The sequence below is a fragment of the Peromyscus californicus genome, unplaced genomic scaffold (genome assembly GCF_007827085.1).
Source record: "Peromyscus californicus insignis strain IS unplaced genomic scaffold, ASM782708v3 Scaffold_21__1_contigs__length_65335640, whole genome shotgun sequence".
In the NCBI taxonomy this organism is placed as follows: domain Eukaryota; kingdom Metazoa; phylum Chordata; class Mammalia; order Rodentia; family Cricetidae; genus Peromyscus; species Peromyscus californicus.
Window position 1 is genome coordinate 31,530,515 of NW_026294514.1, and position 17,093 is coordinate 31,547,607.

The following is a 17,093-nucleotide window of genomic DNA, read 5'->3' on the forward strand; positions in this document are numbered from 1 at the left end:
GTTCTGATTTAAATAGTCACCATACTTCACCATACTTAACCATTATCTATATTCTACTGAAAGATTTGAAGAACACTACTGCTCAGGTGACAACATAAACCCTTCAACGATTTACTGGTTGTTGAGTGAGTTGACAGAGATCCAGGTAACCAGATTTTTTATCCCCTTGCTTTTCTTTGAAATTTCTAACCTGTTTTTCAGAAGCAAAGACAAAAGATTCCTTACTGTGTTTTCTGTGATGTTTCTTGTTTTACTCTTTTGGAAATAAGTTCATAAAGTGACAAAAACAAAAAAGCAAAACTAAAAACAAAGACAGCTGGAAGCCTGGACAGTCATCAAAAGTTCCTTTGTAAAGTTGGGCATCTGTCTTCAGCCCACAGGCCTAGAGTCTCAGTCACTTCTCTCTGTGTCCTGTGTCTGGCAGTTTACTCTGCAAAGCAGAAACCTGAAGGACCATTTCACCAAGCAGAGTTCAGTGGTCAGCTTCCTACGGGTTCTGCATGTCCAGTCGATACATTTGTCAAGCAGTCCAGGCAAGAACAGTTTCTTGCCCAAATGTCTATTTTTGCCAAGAAGATAAACTCCATATAGAGTGTCTTTGATGCCCATCTTCTCTGAAGTAAATCGGTGCTGCCAGGAGCAGACATGTCTCACTGTCCAGAAAGTCTAAATTTTTAAATGCCTTATTCTATAGGTCTTTGAAGTGTTTGAAGATTACCTACCTAATTGAATTATATCTATGTATACCTAGAAAAATTAACAGGACTGTAAGTTTGACTATTGTAGAAGACTCATTAATCTGTATTTTAAATTACCCATTATAATCTAAATGAGTTACATAAACATAATACCTCAAACGAGAGTAGAAATATATATATAGTGTAACAAAATTAAGTTTAAACTTGTATCAGTAAACTAAAATCCATAGCAATGTAAAACATTTCTAAACAAGTTGCTCTTTAAAAGGTTCATTAACCTACCCTTTTATCCTATCATATCTATACTATCTCCTTTTTTTCTTTAGAAACAGATTGTATTTATAATCAACCTGTTTTAAATAAAAATACTGGTTTTCCTCTGTCCCACACCACAGGGCTCTTGATATGGGACAGAAGAATATCTCAACCTTTTGTTTTACCAATATGCTTGGATTTAGAGAAGGAGTGAGCCAATTCCATCTCCAAAGCCAGCTTGGTATATTTGGGAATTTAGGTATGGCTTCTCATACTGCTTCCTGCTGGATTAGGGCACTGTATTCTTATGGGGACACAAAGAAAATTTCAGGATTATGGAGTAGTCGGTGAGGCTGTATTGTCTGAGCCAGTTGCCTCGAAACGGTTCTGGATGTTGGTTCATCTGGGCCATGGTGTCATCGGAGACTTTTCAGGCGGTTTTGGCTGGTCAAACCTGATGTATCTTAATCTGGAACAAATGCATAGCCTCTTGCTTTCTGTGGAAACAAAAGCAGAGCCTCCTTTCCAAAGCAACATAGCCTTAGATCTGAATTTTGAAGTCAAAATACCAGTATATATAAATATTGGTTTAACTGAGCAGCCTTTACAAATCAAATGTCTTTCTGCAGTTAAAACTCCCAAAGGCAACACAATCCAGATTCTCTGTGTGATATCCATCTTTACGTGGCTTTTAAAAAATATTTTACTTTCTCTTTAAACACTTTATTTTTTAAAACTATTTGTTTATATAACTGCATATATTACTTTTTTTCTCTCTTCCAAGCCTATGTACATTTTTACACACATTGTAAACTGTTTAGAGGTTTATCCCATCTGAATCTGTCTTACTGTGAATCTCTTGCTTTAAACTGCAGCATTCTCTGCCCGCCTCAGCTTGTCAACATGGCGGAACTACGTTTACTGCCAGCTCTGGGTCTGGGAGCCATGTTTGCCATCAACTCTCAGAAACAGTGGGTTTGTGCTTCTATCAAAACAGTGTGTAGCCCAGAAACTTTTTTTTTTTTTTGGGGGGTCTGTACTAGCAAAGGCTAAATCCACGCATTCCCGCCATGCTGTAGGTCAAGCCCGCATACCACGAACCCGCCATAGAGAAGCTCAAGCCTGCAGACTGTGGCTAACTTAGAATCTTTAGAATCATCTTACCGCCCGGGCCCACAGCCGCTCACATACAGAGGCTTATATTAATTATGAACTGTATGGCCTAATGGTTCAGGTTTCTTGCTAGCTTGTGGGAGCCCATTTTCAGGTTCCTTGTGGCTTTACCCAGCAGGTCCGCATAGAGAGGATGATTGAACCACAGGCCTGAGTGCAGGTGTCTGAGATGGTCTGCACTTGTGTGTGCTGGGGGGAGGTCTTTTGTTCCACCCCTTGGCATCTCTATAAATACCTTGGAGCAGAGACAGTCAGGGCCCTCTCGAGGCTATCCTTTATTTTCTGTTTATCTCCACAATCTAAATCCGTCTATCTAATACTTCCTGTTGCTCACACTCAAGAAAACTCTGGGGAACTGTGGAGTTGGTGGGTAAATGCCCTGCACTAGCTAGATCTTACATCTTAAATTAACCCATTTCTATAAATCTATACCTTGCCACGTGGCTCATGGCTTATCAGTATCTTTACATCTTGCTTCTCATGGCAGCGTCTCCTGACTCAGCCTTCCTGTTCCCAGAATTCTCTCTGCTTGTCCCTCCTATACTTTCTGCCTGGCTACTGACCAATCAGCACTTTATTAGTCAATCAGAGCAACACATTTACAGCATACAGAGCGATGTCCACAGCAGCACTGGGATTCATGTCAGGGGAGGAGAAAAGTAGGATTTGTAAATTCTCATAGTATCAATGACTGTACCCTGTCCATTTGTGTGTGAGAGGGAACCTTCAGCAGCCCTCTCCAGTGCTGGACCTCACAAGGGTTCAGGTGTGCACTCTACCACTGAGTAGCATGTCCAGTCCTCAACAGATGCGTGAACATTAGCTAATGGTTACTTTATGGCTAAAATATTTTCTCTTTCATTTCAAATTGGAACTAAACGAGTAGAGAAGATAGCTCTCTGAAGGGGATGGAGTGAATAGAAATGACCCAGTGGTTTTAAAGTGGTGCTGATGTTAAGTCCTGAGGTCTCCCCTCCAGGATGTTCTGGCAGTAGGAGTGGGTGGAAGAGACTCAGGAAAGGGTTAGGGAGAAATCCACTGAAGGATGCAGAAGAGGGACTAGTACAGACTAGAGAGGCACAGCGGTGGAAGGATCGTGTAGGGAGTTGGGAATTTGAGAATGGAGCACTTGGGCTGCAGAGATGAACTGAGTCAGGCCAGGATGGCCTGAGATACTGGAGAGGACCTGGAGAGGTCAAAGGAAATGGTACTAACGACATCAGGGAAGGATGGAGTAGACTGCTAGAATTGGGCTGCTTCTGAGTAAAATATGGTTTTGAAAATTTGTGTTTAAGCAATTCTCTTATTAAATAAAAATTATTATTATTATTATTTTTTTTTGGTTTTTCGAGACAGGGTTTCTCTGTGTAGCTTTGTGCCTCTCCTGGAACTCACTTGGTAGCCCAGGCTGGCCTCGAACTCACAGAGATCCGCCTGCCTCTGCCTCCCGAGTGCTGGGATTAAAGGCGTGCGCCACCACCGCCCGGCTAAAAATTATTTTTTAATAACAGAAACATTAAAGTCTTTTATTTGTGTGTATGTGTGCATACTCGTGTATGCCATCGCCCTCTTGTGGAAGTCATGGCATTTTATGGGTGTCGGTTCTTGCCTCTGCCCTGCAAGTCCCCGAGTTAAAGCTTGGGTTGACAGGTACTTGATAGCAAGAACTTTTACCCACTAAGCCATCTCTGGCCTAAATATATATATTTTTTGGTTTTGTTTTTTGAGACAGGGTTTCCTCTGCATAGCCTTGGCTGTCCTGGAACTCACTTTGTAGACCAGGCTGACCTCGAACTCACGGAGATCCATCTTCCTCTGCCTGCTGGGATTAAAGGCCTGCACCTCTCCCCAACCCCCAGCTTGGCCTAAACATTTCTAATGTCTAAGGGAAGTGCTTAACAGCCTAAACAGGTATCAGTGTACATGTCAGGCCTGTTTAGAGTTTTCTTTTTCTGAAGGTCAGGTTTGTAGTTTTCCTTAGAATTTGAAAGGTTAAACAGGTGACAGCCCAGATGGGCAGGCCTGTCTAATGCTCTGGGCTTACTATGTAGATCTGATCTTTCAAGTATCGAGATAAAAAGAAAAACATACTTGCTATTTTCCTAAGGTTTTTTTTTTTTCTTTTTTTAGTGAGAAATGTCTGTATTGACATTTGTTTTAATTATGAGTACTCACTATACAGCTACCTATTGCCCTTTAAAAATTATCTTGGTTCTAAAATGATTTTATAGGCATAGGACATGTGGGCCAGCTTCCTTTCCTCCTCTTCCTCTTTCCAGTTCCCACCCTAGCTTTGCATATAGCAAATTTTAATTATCTGTATTAATGTTTCGAAGGATGTTTAGTAAAATTTTTTGGCTAAATTATGAAATGTTCCTTTTTCTTTTTCTTTTTTTCTCTGAGACAGGGTTTCTCTATCATCGCAGTTCCGGCTGTCCTGGAACTCCGTAGACCAGGCTGGCCTGGAACTTGGAGATCTGTGCACCACCACTACCTGACTTGAAATGTTCCTTTCGAGCGCAAGGTTTATTATTTGTTTTTTATTTTACACAGTTTGCTTTTATTCAGACTGTATTGCCACAATGCTGGCTTTGTTACCATATTTTACACAGTTTGCTTTTATTCAGACTGTATTACCACAATGCTGGCTTTGTTACCATAAAACTAAACATAAGACAGTCCTCTTGTTCCTGTGGACTTGATCGCTGGGTTGGGTTTCCACTGTTTGAGGCAGGAGAATGTTGCCAAGTTTCTTCTAAAATGAAGCAGGAAGTTTTAGTTTTAACAGAAAACCAAAATGATCCAGGGTGAATTAATCTGGCATTACATGTACACACATGTCAAAACAGGATCTCACCATGTAACCCAGGTTGGTCCCTCTTGCCACAGTCATCATACCTGGTTCCTTGAGGTGTTTTTGATGTCTTTTTTCTTTTCTTTTTTTTTTCTTTTGCCATTCTGAAATAGTCTCATGCATTTGAGTAAGAACTCAGTCACTGAGCTACTGTAACCCTAGTCTGAAGTGTAGGTAATTTTAATGTAAACAGATGAAATCAGTCTTACTGATAGGGACAATAATATGTGGAATATTTATTTTTTATGTGGTCACTGTTAGTATTTCCCTAAGTCTTTTTTTTTTTTGTTTACTATATCATATAACTTTGTATATTGGGAGACTGCTGTAGAATTTGTATTTATCATTCATTCAAAGTAACCATGACATGAGCATTGACGCCTGAGGCTTTTAGGCACTTACACAGTAAAGCTGTTTAGTTGGTATATTATCTTCTAGGCATGGAAAAAAACCCAGTATGCTGGGATGGGAGATATGGGGGAGGGAGTGACGACTACTGGGGCTGAGATAAGGTCTGGGATGTAGAACAGAGTAGTCCAAGTGTAAGTAGGAAGAGATTGGAGTGGTAGATGGATACAGATGAGCTTGGAAGCTGAGGCCGCAGCGGGGTTAAATCCACAAACCTGGTTCCACGTCATTGTAGTTTTATGACCATTACAACTTACACAGTGACCCAGCTGTTGCCGCTGCTTCCTTTTTGAGACAAGAGTTTGCTCTGTAGTGTAGGCTGGGCCTTGAATGTGCACCTGGCTCTCCTGTTGCTTCCTGAGTGCTGGGATTATGGGCATGTGCCACAATCCTGGGCCTGAAGAGATCTTTATTTTTTATTTTTTATTTATTTTTAGTGTGTGTGTGTGTGTGGTGTGTGTGTGTGTCCGTCCCCAGAGCTGAAGACTGAACCCAGGGCCTTGCGATTGCTAGGCAAGCGCTCTACCACTGAGCTAAATCCCCAAACCCATGTCTTTTGTTTTTTCGAGACAGGGTTTCTCTGTAGCTTTGGAGCCTGTCCTAGAACTCACTCTGTAGACCAGGCTGGCCTTGAACTCACAGAGATAGGCCTGTCTCTGCCTCCCAGTGCTGGGATTAAAGGCGTGTGCCACCGCCGGCGTGGTGTAAGTGCCTGTGTTTCTCTGTATGAATGAGTACAGCCTGGCTTGTAACCAAGGATGACCTTGGACCTCTGAGTCTAGTTTGGGAATACATGAGACCCTGTCTCAAAAACCTTCTCATAAAGACAACAATTCGCCCAAAATTTGAGCTACTGCAGCTTTCACTCACAATGAACAAGCATTTAAAATCACATCAAGAACAGCAGTTAGATACTAGATACTTTATTCCTTTTTTTTTTTTTTTGGTCCCCCCCCCCCCCCCCCCCCCGACAGGTTTTCTTCGTGTAGTTTTTGGTGCCTGTCCTGGATCTTACTATGTAGCCCAGGCTGGCCTTGAACTCAGAGATCCGCCTGCCTCTGCCTCCTGAGCGCTGGGATTAAAGGCGTGCGCCACCACCGCCTGGGGGCACACGTCTTTAATCCCAGGAAGTAATATGGTAGGACAGGTGAAGAAATAGGAACTCGCTTTCTTTAGACTGAGGATTTCGTATACAAAATAGTATACAAAGCGTACATAATTCTAATCATTATTGTCTGAATTCACAGGGCATTCAGTTATTGGCTGGTTGGCACATTACTGATCAACACAGTTGCTGTCAATGAGATATGAGTACCCAGCTCCAGTCACTCTGCTTTTACACTTGACACAGAGATGGTTGGACATACCATTCCCTTCCTTTAATCCAACAAATCCTCATATAAACAAATCCTCATATAAAATTGCATCTTTGAATTGAGACAACTTCAGACCACTTCCTTTGGATATAATATGAAGTGTGGATTATGGTTTAGAAAAGTAAATTAGAAAGAAGAGTAGGAATAGATTTTCCTGGGGTAAGCAAGTTGAAACAAGGCGATTCAGAATCCAGTACAGAATATAAGTCTTTTTTTTGTTTACCAATTGTGTGTTTGTGTAGCACTCAGTGAAGAAGCTAAGACAGCAGAGTGGACCACAGCACTTTAGGGGGTTCTGTATTGTGTACCCCAATAAAGCTTACCCGGGGATAAGAGGACAGAGCCAGCGTCTAAATTAGACATAGAGATCAGGCAGTGGTAGCACACACCTTTAATCCTATCACTCGGGAGGCGGAGATCCATGTGGATGTCTGTGAGTTCAGGGCCACACTGGGCTACATGAGAGAAACAGAACCAGGCAGTGGTGGCACACGCCTTTAATCCCAGGAATTAAAATGGCAGGACACAGAAAGGTATATAAGGCGTGAGGAAACAGGAACTTGCCCTCTTTAGACTGAGGATTTCATAGAGGTAAGAACTAGTGACTGGCTTGCTCTGCTTCTCTGATCTTTCAGCTTTCACCCCAGTATCTGGCTCCGGGTTTTCTATTAATAAGACCGGTTAGCAATTCGTGTTACACTGCTGTATCTTCCTCTGGGCCCTAAGGAAGCTTCTTAAAGGAACATTGTTGAGGTTGTGTAAGTAGAATTGGTCAAAATTGGTGTGGAAATTTATCTAAATGCGTTTCTTCTTGTGGGATTGTAGTGAGGTTTAGAAAGTAGTGCTCAGCACTTGTTTTCATAGTTGTGTGCTATAAACTCTAGTGATGTTTAACTTAGCATGGAGTACTAGACATGGGAAAGATAGATTACTAGTGTGTGAGTGTATATTAAATTTTGTAACCAGGCATGGTCACTTGCATTCTTCAGAAACTGATGAATGTACAGATCTCTCAGCAGGCTGAGGCAGGAGGACTGCCTTGAGTTAGAGTAACTGACTTACTGAAGCTCATGGAGAGAGCTCAAAGCAGAATAGTACTAATTTCTGTCGAAAATACTTAGGAATTATATTTTTGTAAACCAAGCCAGATTTGCCGCTGAGAATGGGCTGGCGAAAGGCACCTTTGGGCATCAAGGCTCTGGGCCATCTGCTTTCCGGGCATGTGGGGCTGGCTGGGACCCTTGCCTCAGTTGTACAGAATGTGTTGCTGCTGCTGCTGCAGAGGCTGTTGCTGGCTCTCACATGAGTGGGTGACTTTCTGTGATTACTATTTATTTCATGTCATAAGGCACAGCATGGGTAGACACATGACTTCAGACTCCTGTATGAACCTAAAAGCTTAAGGGTGGCAAACAAATTGATGGTGATGAAAACGTGGCTGAAATGACCTCGTGAGAAACGTGCAACAGACTTGAAATATGTTAATGACTTAATCCTCATAATGACCTCATGATATGAGAATTCTCCACTTTCTGTAAATGAGAGATAGAAGCACAATTTAGGTGACATTTAGTAAGCTGAGAGTTAATCCTGGTATTTGGCTTCATAGTTTTAGTGCTTAGGAGTGAAGTTGAATAGACTTCAGTGTTTTCAGACTGAGCAAGGTGTGTGAGAAGTCCTTATTGTCAAGTGAGACTATTGGAATGGTCGTTTGATGGGTGGAAATCAAGTCCTAGCAGCAGATGCATTGCAGTTTGCAGTGTATGTAGGGATGGTCCCATGTTTTCTTGTTTGCTCCTAGGAGGAGTTTTCTGGGGGTACTTGGTATTGTCTGTTTAGCCTCACAGCTTTAGGATATTAGTGACATACCATATTTCCATGATGAGTAATGGGAGCCAGCATTAAACCAAATCCTTGTTACCATTGTTCTCAAAGGAACAAGTCTTCTGAAGTTTTTTTTTAACCTGTTATCAAAATAATACTGCCAGTAATAGTACTCAGCAGGTCATGTGACATCTAAATAAGTAAGTTCCTATATGCTTTTTTTTCCTATATGTTTTGGCGAATGCAAATAACTGAGGAAAACCTCAGAGGTAGTGAAGTACCCACCTTTTTTTTTTTTTTTTTTGGTTTTTCAAGACAGTGTTTCTCCGTGTAGTTTTGGTGCCTGTCCTGGAACTCACTTAGTAGACCAGGCTAGCCTTGAACTCACAGAGGTTTGTCTGCCTCTGCCTCCCGAGTGCGGGGATTAAAGGTGAGCGCTACCACGTCCAGCAGGACCCAGCTTCTTAATGAACTAAAAAGATGTAAAATTAAGTTTAAAAGAGAGTAGCTGAATGTCTTAGTCAGTGTTCTTGCTGTAAAAGAGAGACACTATGACCAAGGCAACTTACTTGTGGCCTTACTTATAGTTTCAGTGGTTTAATCCATTTTCATCATGGTGAGGAGCATGGCCGCACTCTTGGAACTAGGGCAGTAGTAGCTGAGGGCTACATCCTGATCCTCAGAGAAGCGAGGAGGGAGGGAGAGGGAGAGAGAGAGACTAAGACTGGACCGCAGTGATACTTCCTCCACTACAAAGCCACACTTTGTAGTCTTTCTGAGCTTTTCAAACAGTTCTAGTCCCTGGTGACTAAGAATTCAAATACATGATCCCATGGGGGCATTCTTGCTCAAACCACCACATTAGATAATACCATTTTTTGGAGTTAGTAGGATATCTTTGTTCTTTCAGACTCTGATGTTCTGGGAACACCAAGACCATTTGTTTTCATGCTACCGCTTACCTATAAAAGCTATTAGTGCCACACAGTCTCTGTCCCCCTTAGGGCAAAAATCCATATTCTCTGGACTGGTCTTCATAATACTGTGCAATGATTGTCAACAACAAAACAAACATTAGCCTGGAATGGTGACTAGTCCAGGCTCAGTGGAGAGTTCTGGCTGCCCACTAGTGGTATATAGCAGGTTTGGATATCTTCCTTCCTTCCTTCCTTTCTTTTTTTTTTTTTTTTTTTTTTTTTGGTTTTTGGAGACAGGGTTTCTCTGTGTAGCTTTGCGCCTTTCCTGGAACTCACTTTGTAGCCCAAGCTGGCCTTGAACTCACAGAGACCCGCCTGGCTCTGTCTCCCGAGTGCTGGGATTAAAGGCGTGCACCACCATCGCCTGGCTTGGATATCTTTCTTATTCTGTAAATTAGGCTGGCTGACTCTCCCTCCCTCCCATCTTACTATAAATGTTTTGAGAATTTATATGCAAGTATTATGTTTACATCATTTCCACCTTTCCTCTTCTTAAAATGCCTACCATGTTCCCCCACTCAAATCCATGTTCTCTTCAATTATTAAACACAGATAAACAGAGAGAGAGAGAGAGAGAGAGAGAGAGAGAGAGAGAGAGAGAGAGAGAGAGAGAGAGGCAGGCAGAGAGGTGGGGGAGAGGAAGGAGAGTGCCTGCTGAGTACATTTAGTGTTTCTCACATATATACTTGTTTAGAACTGGGCATTTGGGATTGGATAATCTATGAAGGACCTCATCCCTGGAGAAGACTGATTCTGTCTTTCTCAGCAGTCATTTCTGCAGTTCTTCATCCAGGGGTAGGGTCTTGTGAGGTTTTCATAGTTGGCATGTCAGTTGCTGTTGAAACTGTACAGGAGCTGCCATATTTTGAAGACAGTTTTCCTGTCATGTCTAGAAGGCATCTCACAGATGGTATCCAGAGGCTCCTACAGTCTTTCTGTCCACTCTTCCATGATGTTCCCTGAGCCTTAGGTGCAGGGCTTGTATTATAGTTGTATCAGTTGGGGTTGGGTACTGCATAGTCAGTTCTCAGCATTTTAACCAGTTGTGGATTTCTGTAATGAAGTCCATTTGTAGCAAAAAGAAATTTTTTTGATGAAGAGAGAGAGCTACACTTATCTGTGGGTACAAGAATTAAGTATTTAGAATATAGTTAGAAATTATACTGGTTTAGGAAAGTGGCAGTAGTATGTTCTCCTTCAGGGTCCATAACCTGAAACCACAGGTAGTTGGCTAGGGTTACAGCTAGGCCCGAATTCCTTAACGTTCAGTTAGACAGTTGTGGTTATCCCAAGTTTGTGTCACTACTTTACCCTTGAGAAGATTGCCATGCTGGTCCTTGTGGTTCATAGGCCATCACAGCTGGGTAGGACTGCTGGTTACTTTTCTCACTTGGCAGCTTGCATAGCACCCTTAGATGCTGTGAGAGCTAGTCCTCAGTGAGGGGGTTTCCAGGTCAGTTCCAGCTTGATTCTTCTAAGTCCTGTGTCTGAAGTATGTGGTGGTATTAGCAATAGTGTCTTGCCTCTAAGTTCTGGGAGATTACCAAAGGCAACCATACTAGCCTTTCTTGTTGGGAGTCTTTCCAGCTCTCCTGACCAACTTGAAAGTTTCCCCTGCCTGGCACTGGGGTTGTTGTTAGGTAGTATATGGCTCTTGGGGAAGGCATTATCACCTCAAGTGGCATAACTTCATTCAAAGTATGTGTATGTATGTATATTTGTATACACATACTATATTACATATATTATAAGTATATTTATAAGTAAACCTAAAATGTTTCCCTATGGCTTTCAAGCATCCTTAATGCGATTTGTCTGTCCTTTCTCCCTCCCTTTGCATTTCCAGGTAATCCCCCCTCCCCCGTTCCAGTTTTCCCCATTTCTCCCTTTATAGCCCCTGTGTCCTACTGTTTCCCCCTGCCATAGAAATGCCCCTCCCTAAGTATGGTCTCTTTAATTTCTGGTTTCTATGGTTATTCCAGGTTATATACTCCTATCTAAAGATTCAGATATCCATAAATCCATAATTAAGAGAGAAATGTGATGTTTTTCTTTCTGGATCTAGCTTATCTGCTCAGTATATTTTCTAGTTCCATCCATTTACCTGAAATTTTATGATTTTTTTCTTTACAGCTGAATAAAATTCCCTTGTGAATATGTATCACATATTATCCATCAGTTGAAGTTAGGTTGTTTTCTTTTTCTAATTATGGTGAATAGAGCATCAGTGGATATACTGAGCAAGTATTTGTGGAGTAGGATGTTGAATCCTTTGGGGTAATATGGTAGATCTTTCAGCTTTTTGAGAATTCTCCATACTGATTTCCATAATGGCTGCACCAGTGTTGATCAGGAAATTGGTGAATGCTAAAGACACACAATGGTCATGCATACTTTACCATCTCGCTTCATAATTTGATCTGCAAAAATTGACCAACATGTTGAACTGCCATGGAAAATAAAGTTCAGTGTACATGTCTGCCAGTCCAGTTCCTTACTACTACATAGAGTACTGATGGGGCTCACTGGGAAATACGCAGTTTGTATTTATAGTGGCTGATGCTACTGTAACATAAGAACATGAGGTGGGCAAATTTGTGGTTTCTTTTCCTCTTCCTCATTGTCCTCACTACTTGAAGTATTTGTGGATACGTAAGGTTAGGTTGGAAAGGCTACTTTTCCCAGTATGTGGAAAATGTTAATAGACTAAGTTTCTTAAGTTTAGAGTATTAACAGAGGGCCAGTATACTAACTCACCAAAGACAATTCTAGTTGCCTAGCTAATATTGAAGAGTTTTTCTTCTAAAGTGATCTTGAAGTAACCTATTTCTTTTTCTTCCTTCCAGATTCTTGTTGAAATCTGTTAATTCTATTTTTTGAACACTTATGAATAACCACGCATCTTCAAAACCATCTACCATGAAGCTAAAACAAACCATCAACCCCATACTTTTATATTTCATACATTTTATAATATCACTCTATACTATTTTAACATACATTCCATTTTACTTTTTGTGTGAGTCAAGACAAGAAAAATCAAACAAAATTAAAGCAAAGCCTGTCAATTCAAAACCGGATTCTGCATACAGATCTACTAACAGCTTGGACAGTTTGGCTTCAGTATTGTATCCTGGCTGCGATACACTTGATAAAGTCTTTATATATGCAAAAGATAAATTTAAGGACAAAAGGCTATTGGGAACACGTGAAATTTTGAGTGAGGAAGATGAAATTCAACCAAATGGAAAAATTTTTAAAAAGGTAAGATGATCTCTGCTGCCTTGAATCCCCTCCATACTTGTACCCACAGGCCTCCTCTCCTTGTACACTTAGCATTGTGGGAAGTGTAGTCTCCTGCAGGTGGAACCTGCTGGTGTTGTAGGAGAAAGTCTCCCTCCAGGGCCATAGACTGCTTTCAGTCCTCTGTCTTCACGTTTACTGATTTGACCATATTTTTCAAAATGGTCAAATATGGAGAATGTGCCCTGGTGTGGGGCTCCTGAACCTGGCATCTCCTCGGGTTAGGATAAAACTCCTAGGTAGTAGCCGGGCGGTGGTGGCACACACCTTTAATCCAAGCACTCCAGAGGCAGAGGTAGGGCTACAGCGTGAGCTCTAGGAAAGGCTCCAAAGCTACATAGAGAAAACCTCCAAAAACCAAAAAACGGGGCTGGAGAGATGATGGCTCAGCAGTTAAGAGCACTTGGCTGTTCCTTCAGAGGACCCGGGTTCAGTTCCCAGCACCCACATGGCAGCTCACAACTGTCTGTAACTCCAGTTCCAGGGGATCTGACACTTTCACACCAGTGTACATAAAAATTTAAATAAATTATTAAAAGAAAAACCAAAAACCAACCAAACAAAAACAAAACCTGCTAGGTAGTTTGGGGTGGGAACCCTATTCTAGGGTGCTTGGCACCATGTGACTTGTTTTGATTTTTCATGGAAATTACAGTGGGTGTTAATATCTTAGTACTTTGGTTATAGCAATTGTATGACTTACATTTTTTTTTTTTTTTTTTTAACCACTGCAGAGAATCTTGCCTGCCATTGGCTTGAAACAGAAACAAGCTGTCTTTACAGATAGAAATAGTGTGGTTAAGAGCCTGGGCTTTGGCTCCAGAATGCAAGTTTGAATTTTGGTTTCGCCACTTACTAGTCTTGTGGCATTAGAAAAGTTATTTAATGACTGTGGAATTAGTGTTTATGAGCCAAGGTGTTTTAATTAGTATCACGTTGTTTTAAAACTGGAAGTAACCTTATGGGTTAGATGATGTCATCTCTACTTGGAAGATCAGAACATTGAAGCATGGATGAATTAGCTAACTAACGAACCAAGGACCCTAAAGCTCCTGAGTGGAAAGCTGGGATTTGAACGCAGGCTTTTGTAACTAACTACAGATTGTCAGAGAGGAGGGAAAAAGCCAAACAATTATGATGTCATTTTCCTATTTATTTATTATTTATAAATTAGGTCTTAGAACACTGTGCAGACCAGGCTGCTCTCAGACTCAGAGATCTGCCTACCTCCTACCTCCACAAAGTGCTGGGATTAAAGGCCTGTCTGTGCCTTGAATTCTTTGTCAGAAGATATGCCTATTATTAGTACTTGCTGTTAAATTTGCATTTGTGGTTTATCAGTTTTTTCTAAGGTTATATATAGATGGACAAAAACATTATATTTTTCTTGTCTAGAATCAGCTGTTTTGGGGACCTAGAATTAATTTTTAGGTTTTGTATATATAATAAGTGAAACATACTGTCTGTTGTCTGTATTAGAGTGTGCTTTGCTGTCAGTTAGCCAAGACTGGTGTTTCTCTTGATGTGTAGCAGCTGTGGGAATGGGGGCTGCAAGCTAGAGACTGAGTTAAGCAAGCTTACCCTGCACGCACCCACGTGCTCTGGGTTCTTGTCACACCCATTGTGTTGTGTCAGGACCAGCATCTGTCACGGCAGGGTATTGGGTGACATAGCTTAAGTTAGTCTTACTGAACAGACAGCAGAGGGCTGGCAGAAGGCTTTCATTTATTTTTAGAGTCTCATGCAGCCCAGGCTGGTATCAAACTCTTGATCCTCCTGCCTCCCTGGGACTTGCAGGGCGCTGGGACTGATTGCATTGCTCTGGCTACCACAGCAGACAGAAGACCTGTTTTTGGTGACTTGTTTTCATTAGAATAGTTACCACATTTAAAGATAACCTTCAATTTGAGGAGCTTATGTGTATTAATATCTAAAAGTGTCCTTTGTAGATGTAACCATCTTTTTAATAAGAAACACAGAGCCGATTGCAGAGTTAAAAAGCCCAGGAGGTCAGAGCAATAGCTAAGAGCTAAAAACCTTACCCTTCACTGCCGCTGCTGTCCTCCTCAGCCAGAGCACTACTTCCTGTGTGTCTGTCTGTCTTATAGACTTTCTGTTCTGCCTTCTCATTGGTTGTAAACCCAACCACATGACCTCCTCGTCACTGCCCATCTATACAGACCTCCAGGTCTTCTATAGTTGGTATTGAGATTAAAGGCATGTGTCTCCATGCTGGCTGTATCCTTGAACACACAGAGATCTGCTTAGCTCTGCCTCCCAAGTGCTGGGATTAAAGGCGTGTACCCCCACCACCCAGCTTCTGCTATGGCTTGCTATTAGCTCTGACCCCCAGGCAACTTTATTTATTAACATACAAATAAAATCACATTTCAGTACAAATAAAATATCACCATAGTCCTTACTTTGAGAAGTGGCAGCATAGAATAAAATATTGTTAAAGCAAAGTTATGCAAACCTTATTTCAGATTAGTCCACTCACTCTCTCTCTCTCTCTCTGTGTGTGTGTGTGTGTGTGTGTGTGTGTGTGTGTGTGTGTGTGTGTGTGTATATGTGTATATGTATGTGTCCCTCTCCATTCGTGTGTCCGTCCGAGATGGAACCTAGGGCCTTACGAATGCCAGGCAAGTGTTCTATGCCCCAGGCTTCTTGAGAATAATGAACTTCAAAGTGTTGTCTCCCTAGTGCCCTAACCATCGTTCTAAGCTCTGGGGCTGTGATAAGGTGGAGCAGCAGTGGTGACAATCTTATGCTCCACAAAGAGTGACCACCATCTTCACCAAGATGGAAAACGGGGAACACAAACCTGGAGTAGAAGCTGCCATGTTTCTGAGGCCCGACAAGCCTTTTCAGAAATACTGACTTGTTGTCTTAGTTGTCCGAATGGGGCTTACAAAGCTGTAGCACAGAAACTACGTGGAATCTGCTTGCAGCTTTCCCAGCAGCAAATGGATTGCCCAGTGCCCTGTAGACAGGAAGGGCAGGGAATGGCTAGATTTCAGAGCCTTCTTCTGGTACAAGTGTGCCTGAAATCTTGAAGAACTAAAACATTAGACACAAACTGTTTCAATACTTATTTTGTTAAGTATGAGACACTTTTGATGTTTTATACATATTCTAAACACATTAGAGAGAATGTAGTTAATAGTGGTTATAGAAAATTTCAGACAGTTAACATGAAAGTCAGTAGGCATGCTTTGTTAGTTGATCTAGCTTCCTCTTTTGTTTTTTCTCAGTGCTGGCTTTTGTGTGGTCTTTTTCTTCAGAGTCACGTGTTTATCATTTCTGTTTATTATGATACTTACTTTTGGAAAGTCGGGTTGGGTGACATATGCTTGCGATCCTAGCAGTTGAAGGCTCAGGTAGGATGATTATGAATTCAAGACCATCCTGGGCTACATATCAATATCCTGTCTCAAAGGACCAAAAAAGAAAAAAAAATGCTGAAGTTACAGCTTAGTAGTAGAACAGTTAGTTAGTTGCCTGTTATACTCAAGACTCTAGGTTCAGTCCTCAGGTGGTTCCCCCACCCCAAATAAATCCAAACAAAAATATGGAGAATGACCGTCTTTCCCCTTTCGGCTGGGTTCACACTACTAATAAGCCTATGATTCAACAACACTCAGGAAAGAGACAGGCAGGAGGATAGACAGAGGTTCCAGGCCAGCCAGGGCTACAATAGTAGTAGAACCCTGTGTAAACATGGCCCCCTCCTGTAAACGGATGCTTTTCTCTGTCCCACACTGTTCTGCACTCACTTCCAAAATTATCACTCGGAGGCTTATAAATGCTTTGCCGACGGCACAGGCTTATTCCTAGCTATTTCTTAATTTAAATTAACCTGCATTTCTTATCTGTGCTTTGCCACGTGGTTCGTGGCTTGTTACCTCATTTTTTACATGCCTTGTTTCCTCAGACGCTGGCTGGTGTCTGCCCTGACTCCACCCTTGCTCTTCCCAGAATTCTCCTAGTCTGGTTCTCCAATCTCTTCCTGCCTAGCCATCAGCCAATCAGCTTTATTATTAACAATGAGTATAATCCACACTACCCTCCTGCACTTTCTGAGTTGTGGGGACATTTACATCATAGTTCATATGAAAAGTAGTAGCTTTCTTGGCCTGGGATCGAGGCTATGTTCTTTCTTCACTCTCCTATGGATCTCCCTTTCATGGTTGCTGTCCCTACTTCCTGTTGTTAACTGCGTGTC

At 41.7% G+C, this 17,093-nt stretch overlaps 1 protein-coding gene across 2 annotated transcripts in view; it reads left to right on the top strand.

Moving 5' to 3' along the window:
* The window catches only part of Acsl3 (acyl-CoA synthetase long chain family member 3), a 60,422-nt gene that overhangs the window by 15,237 nt on the left and 28,092 nt on the right, over positions 1-17,093 (top strand). For both annotated transcript variants that reach the window (XM_052749983.1, XM_052749984.1), the window contains exon 2: positions 12,412-12,829. In XM_052749983.1, coding sequence (XP_052605943.1) covers positions 12,452-12,829 — 378 coding nt within the window. In that variant the 5' untranslated portion in view covers positions 12,412-12,451. The remainder of the gene's footprint in view (positions 1-12,411; positions 12,830-17,093) is intronic.